This window comes from Athene noctua, chromosome 2, assembly GCF_965140245.1.
Source record: "Athene noctua chromosome 2, bAthNoc1.hap1.1, whole genome shotgun sequence".
In the NCBI taxonomy this organism is placed as follows: Eukaryota; Metazoa; Chordata; class Aves; order Strigiformes; family Strigidae; genus Athene; species Athene noctua.
The window spans coordinates 108,026,940-108,044,337 of NC_134038.1; the positions used below are offsets into that span (position 1 = coordinate 108,026,940).

A 17,398-nucleotide genomic window follows, 5' to 3' on the forward strand; every position below is an offset into this window, starting at 1 on the left:
GGTTGCAATACAAGCTTGTATATACATTAGAGGTTGTTTTTTTTTTTTTCTAAGAGAGAAAGGAGGCTGCAATTCCTTATTTGCATTCAATACACCACCATGCTTTCTTAAAGGTTTTCTCTTGATTTTACACACTGACAGCCCAATAAAAGAGCTCTTACTCTGGGTGAGCTCTCCCACCTACCTTCCCCACCACCATGCGCATGACCCTGGCCAACAGCAAGCGCTTGAGAAGGGCAGAAGAAGCGGGGCACATATGCTGTGCGGTCTCCTGATGCACCAGCAAACAGCAGTATTGGGAATTCCTGGAGAGTCAGACACGCTTTTCAAGATGCTCAAGGAAAAAAATAAAAAGTACTTTCTCTGAAAGAATCTGCCAAGACTGCCCTTGGTACTTTCTAGTCACACACTCACCTCTGAAAAACACCTCATGGCCACTTGTAAAAATATTTCACTCCCCACACCTCCTCCTCAGACAACTTAGACCTGTTCCCGAAGGAAACCAGCTCCTGCTCGGCCCAGCGAGGACACAGTAGGACTGGGGAGGCGGGCTAGGGAGAAAGGGCGCACAAACCCCTTTCCCGCCTCCCTAAGGCCTCACAGCTCCGAGGGCCCCTTCAAATGAGCGAGGGCCGCCCCGCCCCGCCCCGCCCCGCCCCGCCCCGCCCCGCCCCGCCCCGCCCCGCCCCGCCCCGCCCCGCCCCGCCCCGCCGCTGGCCCCGCCCCCTCCTCGCGGTAAAGGGGGAAGAAAGCCTTTTGTACGCAGCAACAATAGCCGCCCCCAGCGCCCCGCCACGCCCCGCCCCCAGCGCGCCGGCTCCGCAGGCGCCTCGCCCCGCCCCCGCCGCCGTGGCCACGCCCCCGCCGCCGTGGCCACGCCTCCTTGTTTACCGCGCAGCGGGGCCCGGGCGCTGCCCGCTCCCCGCCTCCATGTTGGAGCGTCCCGCGGCGCGGGGGCGGGGCGGGGCGGGGCGCGGGCCGCGCCGGGCGGGCTGACAGGCTGCGAGCGCGGCGGCGGGGCTGTGGCGCAGCGCGGGGAGCGCGGCCGGGGCGCGCGGCGCGGCTCGGCTCGGCCCCTTTCCCCTCCCTTCCTCCCCTTGCACCGCGCTTCCCTCCGCGCCCGCGCACGGCGGCGGCCCGTGACCCGGGAAAGGGGGGCGGAGGAGGAGGAGGAGGAGGAGGAGGAGGAGGAGGAGGAGGAGGAGGGGGCGGCGCGGCGTCGCTCCGCTGAGCCCGCAGCGCTGCCCGCGGGAAGGGGGGTGGGGGGGAGGGAGGGCCGGGGCGGAGGTGTGAGGGGGGCCGGGGCCGGGGCCGGGGCCGGGGCAGGGGGGCGCGGGGATGAGATAAGCGAGGAGGAGGGCGGCGGCGGCGGGGGGGGGTATGTAGGGAGCGGGAGGCTGTACCGGGGGACGCGCTCGGGGGAGGCCCCGCGGGGCGGCTCAGGTGGATGCGGGGGGCGGTGTGAGGCGGGGGCTGGCTGCGGGGGGAGGTGCGGCGCGGAGGGCCGGGGGCACTTCCCCCGCCTCGGGAGGCGGCGGCGGCGGCTCCGGCGGGGGCTCGGGGGGGACGTTGCGGAGGGCTTCCCGGAAGGGTGAATTGGATTAATTACTAGTTTTTTTAAGGGGGGGGTTGATTCGCCTCCCCCCCCCCCCTCCCCCTCCGCCTCCGTGGAGAATTGGCGCCTGGAGGAGGCGGCGGTGGCAGCGCTACCGGAGGGGCCCCTAAGCGCGGTGCTCCCCCCTTCCCCCCCTTCCCCCTTCCCCCCCCCCCCCCCCCAGCTTGGCTTCGCTCCTGGAGGAGTTGTGTTTTTTTGTTGTTTGTTTTTTTTTTTTTCTTTTTTAAATACAAATCAGCATATTGATTTTTAAACAAACAAACAAATCCCCCCCGCACACAAGCCTGCCTCTGGGAGGGAAATAGCCAGGTGGAATCTCACTCTGTTTCCATGGACAACCCGTCCATTATCACCCAGGTGACTAACCCCAAAGAGGAGGAGATCCTATCCTGCACTCAGGATAAAGGTGAGCTGCCTTCTCTCTTTCTTCATGTTTGTTTGTTTTTTTGGTGTTGTGTTTTGTTTTTTTCTGGAAATCACTGCTTAAAAATGCACGTAGTAACAACTTGCATTCTTCAGCGACCATATAATCGTCTCTCTAGGCTGCTGGGAATAGAGGAGGGCTTGTTGGGTTGGTTTTTTTTTTTTTGTGGGATGAAAATATTTGCATGAAGGGCGCTGAAACTACTTGCTGGATACAGCTGAGAACTTGTTACAGCATTTGAATATTAACTTTAATCAGCAGTTATTTAAATAAAATACTCTTGCTCCTTGAGGGTCGATGAGGTAACTTCGTAAGGTGGTCACTATGCAGTTAGTACCCTGCTTCAGGGAGGGGATACCTGTGCTGGATGTGGTGGAAGGTTTTGGAGTCTGCTGAAAGTTTTAAGATTTTTTCCCCAATTTTTTCGCAAGGAAAGGTTTCCTGATTACCCTCTTTTTTCCTCTATTTCTTCATAACTAACATTTAAGAATCTGTAGCTTTCAGGTTTGTTGTTGGAGCATACTTGTGCGTCTCAGAAAGAAACATGGGCTACTTCTAAGAGCAGGCTCTCTTATACTCTGGAGATAAGTAGTTGTTGCTTTGCATAAGACATCACACTTGTTACATTTTACTCCAAAATAAGAGGAATTCAGCTTGGCCGGAGGAGCTGCTGCTCCTCAAAAGTCTAGGTGGTGATGATTGCCCTTAACCTCGTTTACTTTCAGAAGCTCAGAGGCATCTTGGGCTGTAAGTGGTTTTGTCCTTGCAGTTGGCGATGAGAAGGGTATGGGTAAGTGGCAGGGTTCAAGTTCTGGGGAGTTGTGTGTGATTCTTCCAGATTTTGGAAGTTATTTGGATTTTGAGTTTATGCCTTGTTACAGGCAGTGCTGGTAGAAAAGGGAGAAAGGACAGAAATTAGAAATAAAGTGTGTGGCGATGATGCCTAATAGGTATTGTAACAGACCTCCAAGTGGTCTTCAGAAAATGGTAGATTGATATATCTCCCCCTAAAATTGATGCCTTTAGTATCCAGAAAGCTTCCAATATTGTGTGGCTCATCTTGATTCATTGGAGAAGTTGCTCCCTCTTACTTTCGAATGAAAGGCTATACGTGAAATCTCTGTCATCTCACCAGTGCTGACTGCAGAAGCGTGGAGGTAGAGTTAAAAAAGAAGACACCAGTTTGTAAAACGTAAAAAATTACGTTTTTGTTCAGTATAGGAGTGCTCACCTAACTCTTAAACACCTATCGTTTGTGTAGTGATACTTGCAGCATGAGGCCTTGTTTGTCTCTCAAGATTTCTAACGTTTTCCTCTGTTTTGGTAATGTTGAGCATGGGGTATCTACAGTAAGTAAGTTGCTTTTGCTCTGCCTATGACATCTCCTCTAAGACCTGGTTTGGAGTAGACTTATATGATACCATGCTCAGATGTTGTTGGGGTCTTAATGGCCTATATAATTGTACGTACTGGAAGAGCTTCATTAATATTGTTAGGAGCTAGTTGAAATTTTAGTGTAAAAAAGCCAGTTGGGACAAGTAGAGGAAAATTTAACAGTTCAAAATAAGAGTAAGCATCCACATCAAATAATTATCTTCAGAGTCTTTGGTACAGTGAGCTACACTGCATAGCAAAAATATGCATATAACTTGCATAACTGTGCAGTAACTTGCATAATGTGCATTGTGTTCTTGCTATTGGTTTGGTTTTGGCAGAAAATCGCGATGGTCTTAATTGCATAGCAGGGACTGTTCAGGCTGCGTGTTAGCGAGAGTGGACTGGGGGAGAGAGTGAAAGGAGGATAGTTGCAGTTTGAGACAAGAGGGAACTTCACCATGATCTTAATACAGGACTTGGATTAATGTTTTTTCTGTGTTTTTTTTTTTTTTTAATGTGGTTAAATTGCATGCTTTGGATTGACTATGTGCTCTGTGGTGAGACTCTCAAATCGCGCCAGAGCAACTTTTGCAGAAAGAGAATTGCGGGTCTGTCCATCCTCGGCTTTGGGAGGAGGGTGCTGCTTGCTCCTACGTCTTCCACTACAGGTTTTCCCACTGCTTGAGGTACGGAGCTTGTGAAAACCCGTTGTGCGACCAACCTTCCTTGCGTGGTTGCATATCGCGTCACCCAATTTTCTGTTAGATTTCTTAACAGTTTTAGCAAAGCCTTTAGGTCCGGTGAGCTACGAGAGAGCCTGAAGCTGAGATGGTGAATACAGATAGGTTCTTAGTGGGAGGCTGATGTTTCGAGTGAGTCTTCACTGCTAATTCCAGTCGAACTGAATGTATTGGTACAAAATGGCTAACAAATATGTTAAGGCATAATGAACTAACTCTTTATTTAAAGAGTACAAGAACCATCTGAGCCTATCTTCTGAGTTTTTGTAATACGGTCAATTACAACAGCACAGTACTGTGTGAGCAAAGGCTGTCCAGTTTAATGAAAACCTGCTTTTTCCTCTGAGTTTAGCATTTGACGGCAGAAATATGTTCCAGGTTACTAAGTGGCATGTAGTGGCTCTGGGAGTCAGGGTTTTCTTAGGGTTTTGGGGACCTTTTGTTGGTATTTCCCATGGAAAAAAACCCCAATTATTTCTTCTTGTTAAGCTGCAGAGAAGCAGTTTTACAGTAGCTGAGCAACTGCTAAATAATGCATGTGTATACCTTCAAGTGTTTGATTTTTTTTTTTCCAAGATTTTTTTGAAGCTTTTAATCAGCCATGAGTGCAGCATGTAGCTTGATTTTAAGTATGTATTAAGAAATGTATTTCTGTTTTAAAAGGGGCTTGATGTGAAGTATATGCTCATGCCCAATTTCTCTTCTGCAGGGGACTGTGATTGGCAAGAAACAGAGCCATTCTCTGGTTGTGGGGCAGTTAGGTTTTCAGTAAATAATATGCTTTACAAATAAAAATACCCAGATCTTTTCTTGATAACTCAGATGTATTAAAAATTAGCTTTTGGTATAAGTGAAGCTGTGAAAACTTGTTACACAGGAGCTTATTAATACTAAGATGGAACTGTCCACATTTATTTTTAACAAATAGTAAAAAATTTTGAAGGTGGAAACAGATCTCGGTACATGAACCGTTCCCTAACATGTTGCCACATGGTGGTGCACTGTATTTAGTTGTCTGTCAAAATGAAAGCTGAGCATGGAAAGTTGCTACAATCGTATTTTATTATTACTGTAATGTTTGTTCTGAAATGCCTGTGGTGTTCATGCTCCTGGAGGATTTTGGTCCCTATTTGTCTCGTTAAATTGTTTCTGGGAAGTAGAAGCTTATGTTCTCCAATTGGAGATGAAACAGGTGGTTAAAAATATTTGAGCACTGGATTAATGGAGAATTTAATTCCCTGTAAGTAACAAAAATAGTAGTTCTTCACAGAAATATTTTATGTTGGGGTCATTTGGTGCTTTTGGAAATTGGAAGCATTAACAAGACTTGGTATTAAGAAGGAGACAATTGTGAGAAGGGGTTGTATCAGTAATAAATGTGAGCAACTAAGAAAAAATGTAAATAACTACAAAGAAAAACTGAAAATCTGAATTTCTGTATAATCCATTCTACAAATAAAATCAACTGTTTATTTTATAAGGGAAGTATTAATTCTTATTTATTAGTTGAACAGTGACCTCTAACGTAAAATCTATACAGGAAAATCTATAGAAAACAGTGCAATGCTGACAAGTCCTTGTACTGAGTGTAATGTAGAGAGTGTGGTCACAGATGGGTAATAGGCATTTAGTCCAAAGAAGTGAATCTCCCTTTTTTACCTACGTGCTTTTATTTGATCCTTATAAGTGATGCAAAGTTTGGGTTGTTTCCATGTGCCAGGTTAATTAGTAGTGTAATAATAGTCCAGTCCTCCTTCGGGTACCAAATCTTTTAGGCTGTGGTATTGCGTTTTCTCTCTTCAGATCCATCTTCCCTGACTTCTATAAAATTTGCCTGTCAGCTGAGCATCTAATTTCAGTTATTTAGAGTAACTGAATATTTTAGTGTCCCTACAGAAGTGTATTTTCTTCTGCAGTAAGTTATTTGAAAGAAGTCCACAGTGGAACCTAGGCCATTATAATTTTTTTTTTTTTTTAGTGAACAGTGTAATTCCCTGAGGATGTTTTTGCAAACAGGCAGATTTTTTTTGCCTTCCTTTCTTTCAAATAATATTGCAAAAAACAGCAATGAGACCAGTATTCATTATCATTTAAAGTAACAAGTTCTTAAGAGCTCAAGTTAAAAACCAAAATAAGTGTCTTTAGTTGTCTTCAGTAAACAGCATTTTGAAAATATATGAAAATATTTAGAATATTCTTTTTTGCTATTATATCATCAGGATTCAGAGTACTCAAACCTGTGAAGATGTGTTAATGTTCCGGAGACATTGTTTCAACAAATTTTTATAATGATAACTTAAGAATTTTAACTTTAGAGTAGCATTAAAAAAAAATGGATGTGGAAACCACTCCAGCACTACATTGGAATGTGAGTTGTTTGCAGAGGGTAAAATTTTAAATCATTAACTAATGACATAGTTGTTATATGAAACCAGAGAACTGTACAGTAGGTTTTATGTTCCAGGGAGACTGTAGTAACCTGTAGTAACCCAAGATTTGATTTAGGGTAGCAGTTAACAACCTGAAGTGTACTGGCAGTAATGTGAATGATAATCTGCATGAATATCTAATATTCAGTCCGTGTCTGTAAGCTACAGCATTATCATTTCTTTATAGTGCATGTCATCTCAAATTCATATTTGTTTCAATGCAGTGATTTAACTAAAGTGTTCAGAAGTTTAACATGCCTTTAAAAAAACAAAGTTGACCTACATTTTGTAAATTCAGTATTCAGAAATGCAAATAGCATTTTCTGAGATAATCGGTAAAATGCAGTGTGATCGATGCTTCTTCTTTCAGAATTTAATCTGAACATTAACTCTGGATAATGGAGTTTCTTTAAAGGGATACAAAACTAAAATGCTGAGAAAGCTAAAGCTAAGAGAAATTAAACAGTTATTTGGTCAGTGTTGGTGACAGACATTGCTCCTGTTTGCGTGGTAGATAGATTTAACCGTGGGAAGCTTATTTTTCTGTTATGAAACAATTTATGAGTTTTACTATCTTGTAAAAGTCATCATTCAAATATGAAAATGGCTGCAAATTAGCTCTAGCCTGCAATTTTTATATGTTGAATCTTAAATATTCACTCTGCAAAGCAAGTGCACCTTCATTTTCTGCTAAATTTTGGGTGGAAGAGTTGTTGGCAAATGGCCACTGTGATTGGTGCTCAGTATAACATTTTCCATTAAAAACCCAGTTTTGGGCAATCTTGGATATGGAAATGTTAACTTGGGGAATGAATTTGTCCATTACTCAACCCTACCCAACGGAGTATTTCAGATGGATTGCTTTGAATCATATTTTAAGTGTTTCTATCCACAAGATTTAACATTTTCCTTTTTGTAAGAAATAGGAAAAACTCTCTACATTCTTCCTTAGGTTTTTACCCCCTGTGCGGATCAATAGGGGAAGATGTGGCTTATCCCTCCTTCTTCTCCCTGCCTGGGGGATATATCTTGCTGGGAGAGAAGCTGGGCAATGTGGTTGTATGTAGGACTGGGAAGGAGCTACCAAAGTGCTCCAGCCTGTTTGAGGGACGGAGCAGAGGGTATCAAGTCCTGGCTCTTGAGGGCTGCTGAGCCCGGACGGGAACTGATGGTGGGAGAGGGAATAGGTTCAGTGTCTGCTGTGGGCTCCCGACCTGCTCTGACCCCATCCATCCTCGTACCACTCCTGGGCAATGCATACTCTCACGATGAAGTTGGTGGGTCTCTGTCTGCCCACTTGGGTGGTTGTGTGTGTTCCCTTATCCCAGTTCATAAGTATATCCAGAAAAGGGCAGGAATTTTCCAAGCTGAAATAAAAGAACATCTGATAGAGCTAATGAGCAAGCCTATTTAGAAGTTTAAAGACCACATCTGGATTGGTGGTAAGGATTGTATACCATTTGATTCCTCTCAGCAGTGGAGACCTGGCTGGAAAATCTTAAAAAAACCACTCAGCAGCATCTCTGAAGTCTCCATGAGTCTATTCTATTGAATGATACTGATGTAAGCTGTATTTTCAGTGCTCATCTTCCTGACCAGGAGGCTCAAATAGGATGACATGGTATCAGGCGGTTTAAACGCTTTGCTGAACTTCCAGAGCTTTTCTGTAAGGGGCTGCGGGCAGGCACAGAGTTTGTGCTTTAACGTAGCCATAGACGTTTTTAAGAGTTTCACACTGGAAACGTTAATCTTCTATAAATTCTACTTTTGCTGGAGTTTGATGGGGGCTTGATTTATTTTTACCTGGAGAGATTAAGGCATAAAACAGATATAGATGTGACAAATATGGAAGGCGTAACATCTAAATAGTTCGGAGTAAAAATATGTTCCACGTGGTCTATTGTGGTATAATTTTGGCCTGTTTTGTATTTCTAGAATGTTTGCTATAGGACAAAAAAAAAAAAAATCATCAACGTGTCTTACACAGTCCAATCATTTCAGTACCAGCTACTACTGTGTAACATAGATATTAGCGGTAGAAATACCAGCTTTAGACCAGTGAGCAGCGAAAGTTCTGTGTGTGGTGGTGGGCCTACATCAAGTTTTTAGGCTTTATTCAGATTGTTATCAAAATGATCGCTTGAATAAAAGTGCCACATCTTGTTTTCTTTGTACAAGATAATATGATCTGTAAAAAGAAAACACCATTATTAGAATTGATTGGTTGTACTAGAAACTAGAATTCCATTATCTAGAAAATTTATTATGAGTTAAATGTGAATAAATACATCCAAGAGTTGGATTTTAAGTATGTCAGTTATTTTTTAATACGATTTTTTCCTTATTTCTTTTTGCAAGGAAGAACTATTACTGTCTTCTGAATGTTTCTTAGTGTATGTAAAGATTGACAGACAGGGGCAAATAAGATACTGCAGGACATAATTTGTACCGAAAAGCAACCCCAAATGAAGGGTGCCTAATGTATTAAAACTGACTGTGTACATAACCTCTTAGAATGCTTATAAAAAAAATCAGGTCAGTTTTGTAGGAAAGAAGTATTTAATGAAGGACAACCTGAAGTTACAGTTTGTATATTGATGGTTTTGTTTAAAGTCAAGTCATCTCTGGTGACTGACTGGTCAGCCAGTTCTGTCAGTTGTTTTCTGCTACTGTTGCAGGACCTCCTTATTTTCTTGGTAGAAAATGATGTATTGATTTTTATTCACCACTGTGCTCTCCCCTACCCCCACAGCTCTCTTGCTTCCTGAGTTGTCCTCCAGGATTCCCAGAAGAATTAGCAGTAAAACTAATCTTGCCGTAATGAGCAGTGAAATTTTAACCTTCTTGTTTATTTGATGATTTGCAAAGCTTGGTCATCTCCTTGGTGTATAGCATTCCTCTCCTGGCCTCTGGGAGGAAGAGGGAGACATGTATCTCCAGCGCTTGGGAGTGAACACCTAGCCCTAGAAAACATTTTGAGGTAGATGGATCAGTTTACGTCTTCATAGCTGTCAGAAAAAAATTCTGCCACAGTGGATGCTATTACAGTGGACACGTATAGAAGAATCCAGGCATGTTTCTTTGAAGTAATGTTAGTAATTTTTTTTAAAGGTATGAATTTTGTACAGAGTTGTTCTGAGCATGCAGTTAACAGTTTGCATGCAGTGCTTCCTTATTTTTGTCCACAAAAGCTGTTTTGTATATACTTGCCTGAATATTTACATACTTGCGTTGGTTACCCATGAATGCATGTACATGTGGTTACCAGAAAGCTTTGGTAAAGTTCAAAATGGTGGGTGTAGGTTTTGAAGTTGTTTTGCAGTCTAAGGTTTGCTTGAACTGTGAAGTTGGCAATTTTTCATGTAATGGTTCAGCTAGAAGTGTTCTGCAAAGAAGTGGTCAATGGTGACACGTTCCTAGAACTTATATTTTCTTCAGCCAAGCACATTGAAAGATCTGATGTTTACTACCTGGAGAGAAAGGAACTTTTAAGATTATAAAGGATCTCAATAAACCTTCACAAAAGCCTTACAAATTAAAAAAAAAAAAAAAAAGCCTCATGGGTCGTCCTGTAAACTAAAACTAAAATTGGTTAAAGATATACATTAACAATTTGATGAATGCAGTGTAAAGCAAAGTATTTCAGGGAAAACACTGTAAGCAAGTATTTTACAGGGATTTTTGGTCTGAAGCTTTGACCTTTGTGTTTTGTTTTGTTTTTTAATTCTGTCCCTTGCCGTATTTTGCTTTCTTGCCTTGTTTTCTTCTCATAAGTTTCTGGATTGCAACAGCTGCCTCTTTATTCTCTAATGCTGAAGGTTAAGGGAGTCAGAGGCCCTTGGCACTGGTGGCAGTGACCAGGAATAATTCTGGTATGAGAAGCTATAGTAGATGTTTGTGGAGTGAGGTGGTGCAGTGATGAGGAACCCCGAACCATACTGCATGGATGGATTGGTGCCTGTTCAGTTGGCCAAAATGACAGAGGAGCTATCTTATAAGGAGAGATGTTCTCACTGTTTCTTAAGTCCCTGGGAAGATAAAGGTCTTCATTTTATGTCTGATGCAGGATCGCCACTGCTGTATAGCAGCTTTGGTTCTTTAAAGCCAAGATGTTTGTATCTTTGTAACAGTTAGTTAAAAACCTTGAGTGAATGTTTTGCTGCATTTAAAGGGAGGAGGTGCATGAAAAATAACCAGTAAAATAGAGTAAGTATGCTAGGACTCTCTCCACAGTACAGCATGGCTTCAGAATTAAAGACACAATAGACCTAGACCCTTTGGGTAAAAGGAAGCGTTTGCTCGTGCATCGTATGGGTGACCTGCATAATCCTTGAAGATGTGGTTGCCAAGATAGTTTACCTGGAAATTTCTAAACAGGATTAACTGACAGCAATTTGCATTTATAATAATAAAAGTAATCTTATGAAGGTACGGAAAAATTATATTATAAAGGTAGCGATCATATTTCAGCATTTGAACTGTGTGTCATCAGTCAGCAGGGGAAGGAAGGGGAAGATACCTTTACCTAGTGACTAACTGAACATGTCAAGTATCTGTACTTAAAATTATCGTGAACTCTCATCAACAGTTTTCCTGTGATGGGTTATGTGTGCTGGAAGATGATTCTCTCTGCCAAGTCATTTTTTTGGCAGTTGCCAATTCTCATGACTTTTTATGATATGAAGCTGATTTTGTTGAGAATCAGTAAGCTGAAAATGATTTGAGAGTTTTGGAAGTGGGAGGAGGAGGTTAAGTTAGTTGGGGAATTAAAAAAAAGAAAAGGAAAAGAGTACTGAATGCAATCTACAGCACAATTCATTTGCTAATTACACATTGACATAAATTGAAAAGTCCCAGAAGGAAGGGGTTTACAACATAACTGTAAAACAATTTGCATCTGTGTAGAGGTCTCTGCTTATCCACAAAGGAATGAGATTTTAAGTGGATTTGTTTAATCGGGTTTATCGTGAGTACATAGTTGTGGAACTCCTTTTCCCTCACATTTCAAAATCTCATGTCTTTCTGGAAGTTTCCCTCTTCTGTTGAGATTAAAGATGTCAAGGAAGCAAGTATGGTGAAGTTTAATGGAGAATGAAAGCGAAACCTAGAAAAACCTAAGAAGTGTCCTTCTAAATTTTAGAGTGCACTGAATACTGGAATCTTTCTGGCTCCAGATTATCATGATAAAACTGACAGTTTAATGTTAACTGTGCTCTGAAGTTCAAATGCCTTTCTTTCCTGCCCCATAAGAAATTAGAAGCACTCCAACAAATTCATTCTGTCTGTATTGGAAAGGATGATAACAATTTAGACACACTAACTAGTATTACTACAAAGAGCATTCACTGTTAGTATTATGATAGTGTGGGTCTTCTTTTCTGTTAAGTCTTTCAGACATGTTGGTGCTCAACATCTTACCCTACAGTTGTCTCCCCTTTTTCTTTTGTAAACATGTCATGACAGGAAAAAGAATAAAAATTTGAACAAAACTGTAAGTCAAACTTGGCAGTTTTGAAACAGCAATCTGTTCAGGTCTCATTCTTGTATTTACTTGTACTGTTACTGCAGCATTTTATTATAAATTACCTGTTTAGCATCCTTCTGGCAGGCAAGTGAGCTCTGAGAGCAGAGTGTTTTTGAAAATGTCACTACCTCAGTTGTTTTGGTAATGATGGATTCTTTTCAATGCCTTTAAGTCAAACAGTTGTTTATTTTAAACTTAATAACTAGATACTGTTCCTGTCTCCTGTTACAAATCTGTAATATTATTAATAGGAGAAAGATGAGCTTTCAGACAAAACCTGCGGCAGATGTAAGAAACAACTTCAGTAGATTCCTATGGAGCAGGTGTCTTTAGGTTCATCAGTAAGATACCATTTCCATTAGATGCAGAGTAGCATTAGTAACTACAGTATCATATCTCAAGAAAAGATGAGATCAGAATAAGGTTTTGCTTTATAATTTCAGTTGAAAGTGTCCTTTCAGGAGCCATCCTAAACAGAACGAATGAAACTAAGCTATTTCATTTTGCGCTAATATGCTAGATTAAGCCCTGAAGTGCAAAACTTAATGTAGACCTCGCACTATTGTCGTTCTGTTAAATAGTTTCTACAGCGGTTGTGAATGCCTGTTGCACCAGACGTTCTGATTCTTCCCCCCATGACCCAAAAGTATTTATTTCACCAAACTCTGTTCAAGTAACACCTGCAGTCTTCCTAAATGGTGTATCTAAAAATATTTATTGAAGCTTTGCAACATAAAAAATAATTCTCCTCTGCTCCTAAACCCAAGAAAACAAAAAAACACCCCCCCACCCTGCCACTCCCCTCCAAAAGGAAAATTCAAACAAAAAAAATCCAAGTAGTATTAGCAGGGATGTAAGGAACCAGCCTTGTGACGATGACCAGAAGGACATAGCAGTACATGATTTTTAGCAATGTAACCTGGCGTTAAGTCTGTACAAAACACACTCCCCAACCCCCTGAGGAAGTGTGATGTTAGTGTATGAGGATATGCACCTGAGTAGTGCTTGTACTAAAATGTAGAAGTAACACTGGCTTTGTTTTGGAAGTGTCTTCAATGGGCACTAAAGAAAGATAAGAGTAAAATACAGCTGGGTTGACTCATCACAGAATATGCTGAGATAGTCCTATATTCAACATGTTAAAGTTAATACCTGTTTAGTTTAGGCTTTGTTTATCCTTAGTGCTATGGGTGGGCAGATGTTGACATTCACTTCAAATAATTATAAAAGTCCATAGATAGAAGATTTTTTTTTTTCAGCAAACAGAAATGCACTTTCTACTTTTTAATACTTACAGATTTTATTTTTTTTTTCCCTTTGCTGATATGCAAGGTTGAAGTAAAATATTTCTATTGTCCACTTTAAATTACCAGTTGGAGTCAAGGTGGGAAAACAAAACCAGAAATATATGGTGGTGGTGTTTTTAAGCTATTTTCAAGTAATTGCCGGCCCAATACATCCTGCTCTTAATATTGTGAAGACGATTTCCTAAGTCCCACTGTAGGTGGTCTTTGTATGATAGCCTTCAAGTAACACAAATGGCTTTATCTTCTCTTCTGCTGATCAGGTCAGTAAAGATTTCTGGTTTGGATGATTATGACAGTTTTGAATGGATAATAATTCTGACTGGAAAACAGGTTAACAGGTTTCACCTTTTCAATAGCTGTTTAGGCAATATTCAGCTAGCTGGCTGTTAAGTATTTTACAGGAGTAAACAGGCTTTCTTGCTTTAATTAAGACCATATGTGTACAGCAACTGTGTTTGTCTGGGAATCTCTATCCTGTATTTTCAGTTAAATAGCTAATAAAATGTTGCAGTTGTGGATTGGACTACCAAATCCAATAGGCAGATGTCTTTGAAAACAGTTTTGGTTTTGCTTTCTATTTCGTCATACAAAGCAATGAAACATTTCTTGAGGTTTGATGGTCTTGTGCTATAACAAAATAAACACTGAATATTTTCCTAATGTGTTAGGGCTACTGTTGGGACCCAGTATTCAGAAACACTTTTTTAAAAATCTCAGGTTTACTAAGTGGCAAAACATCTATAGAATCTTGTGTTTTCTTTGCAAAGTCTGCGTGAGTTAACTTCTCTGTAAACAGTTGTCTTGGATGTTAAATAATAGTAAAAATGGATTGAGCAAGAGTCGATTATGAACATACTAAATTCTTGATTTGTGTTTCAGTGAAAGGGAGCATCAGGTATTTACTAGAAGAAGTTACTCTTTAGTTCTAGAAAAAATTAAAACATATAAACTGAATGAAGGACTCTAATGCTTAACCTGGAGATGCTTCTTCAGCACTGTTTGGGTAAAGCTGACCCTTCCCTCTGGAAAACATCACATCTATTCATATAACTTCCCAGAGGCTAAATGCAGTCCTTGGAACACTCACAGGAAATAATACCAATGTGCTTCTAAACCATGACCAGCCTTTTGGTCAAAGTGGCCAAATATGCCACTTCCGTTGATTACTGGGAGGACCACATACAGTTATTCTTGCCCTATGTGGAGCTGGGAGGTGCCAGGAGATGTGCCAGGGTCTCTGCATTCACTGCCCATCACTAAGTCCCCTCCCCGCTGCCTGGGGTTGTTTAGCCATGTTTATTCACAGCCACCACCTGTATATTGATTTCAGTGGTTTGGTCCTTTTTGAGGAAAAGCTGAGCCACATTTTCTGTTTTCCCTCAACTGAGGATACGTGACTGGAAGAGATGGTGTGCTGCTCATCTTTGATGGTGTTAGATTGGCAGTATTTTCTTAGAAACAAGGCTTTCTGCTGTCACTTTTATTTTAAGTATGGTTATTTGCCATGCTTGGAGGAGTCCTAAATAATGCAATACTTAAATATCTGGTAGAACTTTTTCAGTCAAGTACTTGAGCTGTTGCTAGCAATGTTGGGAATGTTTTCATGTCTGAAAGATGGAAATGTTGCTGTGCCTTACCAGGTGGTCAGGAATGGGAGAATTTTTCTTCCTTTGGTTGATGAAGTTAGAGGTCAGGGCATCTCCCATTTTGTTCAGTGTGTTAGAATATTTTTCTGTTTCATTGATAAAGCAATCTTTGATGCTCAATAAAAATTTAACATGTGGCTTTGTTATGTGTGCCAGTGAATAAAGTGGGTTTGTTTTCATAATTGGTGGAGGAAAGGCAGGCACTTGTAGGATGCAGTTCATTGCACTCGTGTAGTTGTCTGCTTTAGGATGATATGAATTATGTCCTGGAGACTCCATTAACAGTAAAGGAAGCGTGCAGAGTTTTTCACTGACCTCTGTGCTTGGTTGTGTGCAAAGATAGGTTGAATGGCGTTCAAAATCCTAATTTGACAATTTTGTCATCAGCTTCACATGCTCTACTTGCTGCACTGGTGTTTGGCTGCACTGAAATGTAACCAGGGATACGGACTTGCAGAGTCCCACCGTTTATCTTTAGCTTCTCCTCAGAGGAGGAGCAGAAGAAGAGGGAAGAACTTGGCAAAAAAATTTCAGTGGTTGTTGGTGGTGTTCTGCTTCTCTAAGTTTAGCAGCGTTGGGGGTGGTTGTTAAAACAGGCTTTCAGATTTTGAAATCCTCTTTTCTGAGCAGCGTTAGGTAACGTGATGCTTCAGCATGCTGGAAGTCCATCTATGCTGCAGCTCCCAAAGCCAAAATACCTGGATGAATTTAATCAGTAATTCAGTAAAAATGGAAGAGATTTAAAAACTTTCCCTGTTGCAGACAGGAATTGCATAGTTTGCTCCCTGATAAACTTCAGGCAGCATATTTAAATTGTGATTTGTGGAAGTTTCATGTCACACTGAAGTCATATCGCTTTACTCCATAGAGGCAAACCTGATCTCAGCATCAGCAGGGGCTTGTTGTTTTGCCACTGTAGAGAAACTTCTTGTGTCTGTTACGCAGGCAGGAGAACAATATAGAGGGTTATGGAAAGGTTGCATTATTCCAGGGGCCTTTCTGACAGTTTTCACAGTTTCTATAGGATGTTAACAAATCTCCCATTGCAAAAAGCTGCAACTGAATTTAATAAAATATCACCTCTTCTAATTCCTTCCCTGATGGATTTTGTCAGCTGGCTTCCTGAGTGAGTACCAACACTTTTATATGCTTACTCTTCAGCATTTCCACAAAACCTGTTTTAATTGTCTGTTTCTGAATTAAATAAGTATACTTGTAAGATCATGGTCCTTTGCAAAATTATTTATGAAAAGTCTTTGTAAGAAACTTTTAGTTCCCTGCTCTTCTGAAGTTTCAAGCACTGAAGAAAAATCAATACTCAATTATGGAAAGGGAAGGGGATTAATCTGGGATGATTGCTAACATTGGCTATAGAAGGAAATGGGATGCTGTTGTGTAAGGAAGGGGAGACATCACACGTACATGAATATTTTGAATGGATTCTGACTGGATTCATCTAGCATACTTCTTGATAGTCCTGCTAGGGGGGGAAAAAAAGAGATCCGAAGTCTGCATCCCATTAAAAGAATTTATATACTTCTCTTTTAACATTTATATTTAGGAAGCATAAATTTACTGCACTCACAGCAAAATTGAATTTTCACATCTCTTTAGAACTAAGACTGTTTATATTTTTTATAAATTTCACTTGATTTACACTTTCAGTGATTTGGGTCATGGCTTGAGGTTGCTTTCATAAGTGGAGGAAAAGACAATAGCGATAGAGAAGCCTTTGCAGAGCTGCTTGGCCATGCCTGGAATGGGGGGAGTCTGGCCAGTACTCTGCTTGCAGGTCTTCCATCTTCCTAGTACCCATCTTCCTCCTTTTGTGAACTTAAAGCTGCAATATCTTGTCTCATCCTGTAGGTATGCGTGGCTTGGCACCTGTACAGGACTTTGTGTGAGCTTAAGCTCTAGTTCAAGGGGAGGCGTTTTAATGCAGGTACTTGCTATATGTTTTAGGTTGGGGGGGGGTGTGAGTTTACAGCCACCTTTTAAACTTCTGAAATTCTACTTTAAGACTGGATTAAATAATTTTGTAAGCTCAGCTGTATGCTCAATGGTACGATTTTAATGGTGCTGGTCTGTGATACTAAGGATAAAATTTAGCTCGCTGCTGGAGCTTGAAACAGATTCATGATGAAAGTTTATAATTTAGTAAATATTTACAAGGCATTTAGCAATTAGTCAGATGCTAACACTTTTCACCCTTTTTCTGTGTTGAGTGATTAGCAAGATGTTATTTTTATTTCCCCTGGCAGGCTATAGTATTGCTTGCTCTACCTCTACTATTAATGTCCCAGGAAGTAATTTAAGGGAATGAGGATGCCTGAATA

The 17,398-nt window shown here is 41.2% G+C and overlaps 1 protein-coding gene across 4 annotated transcripts in view; it reads left to right on the forward strand.

Moving 5' to 3' along the window:
- The first annotated feature begins 1,501 nt into the window (after nt 1-1,501).
- The window catches only part of CTDSPL (CTD small phosphatase like), an 86,140-nt gene continuing 70,243 nt past the window's right edge, over nt 1,502-17,398 (forward strand). For all 4 annotated transcript variants that reach the window (XM_074899841.1, XM_074899842.1, XM_074899843.1 and 1 more), the window contains exon 1: nt 1,502-2,021. In XM_074899841.1, coding sequence (XP_074755942.1) covers nt 1,946-2,021 — 76 coding nt within the window. In that variant the 5' untranslated portion in view covers nt 1,502-1,945. The remainder of the gene's footprint in view (nt 2,022-17,398) is intronic.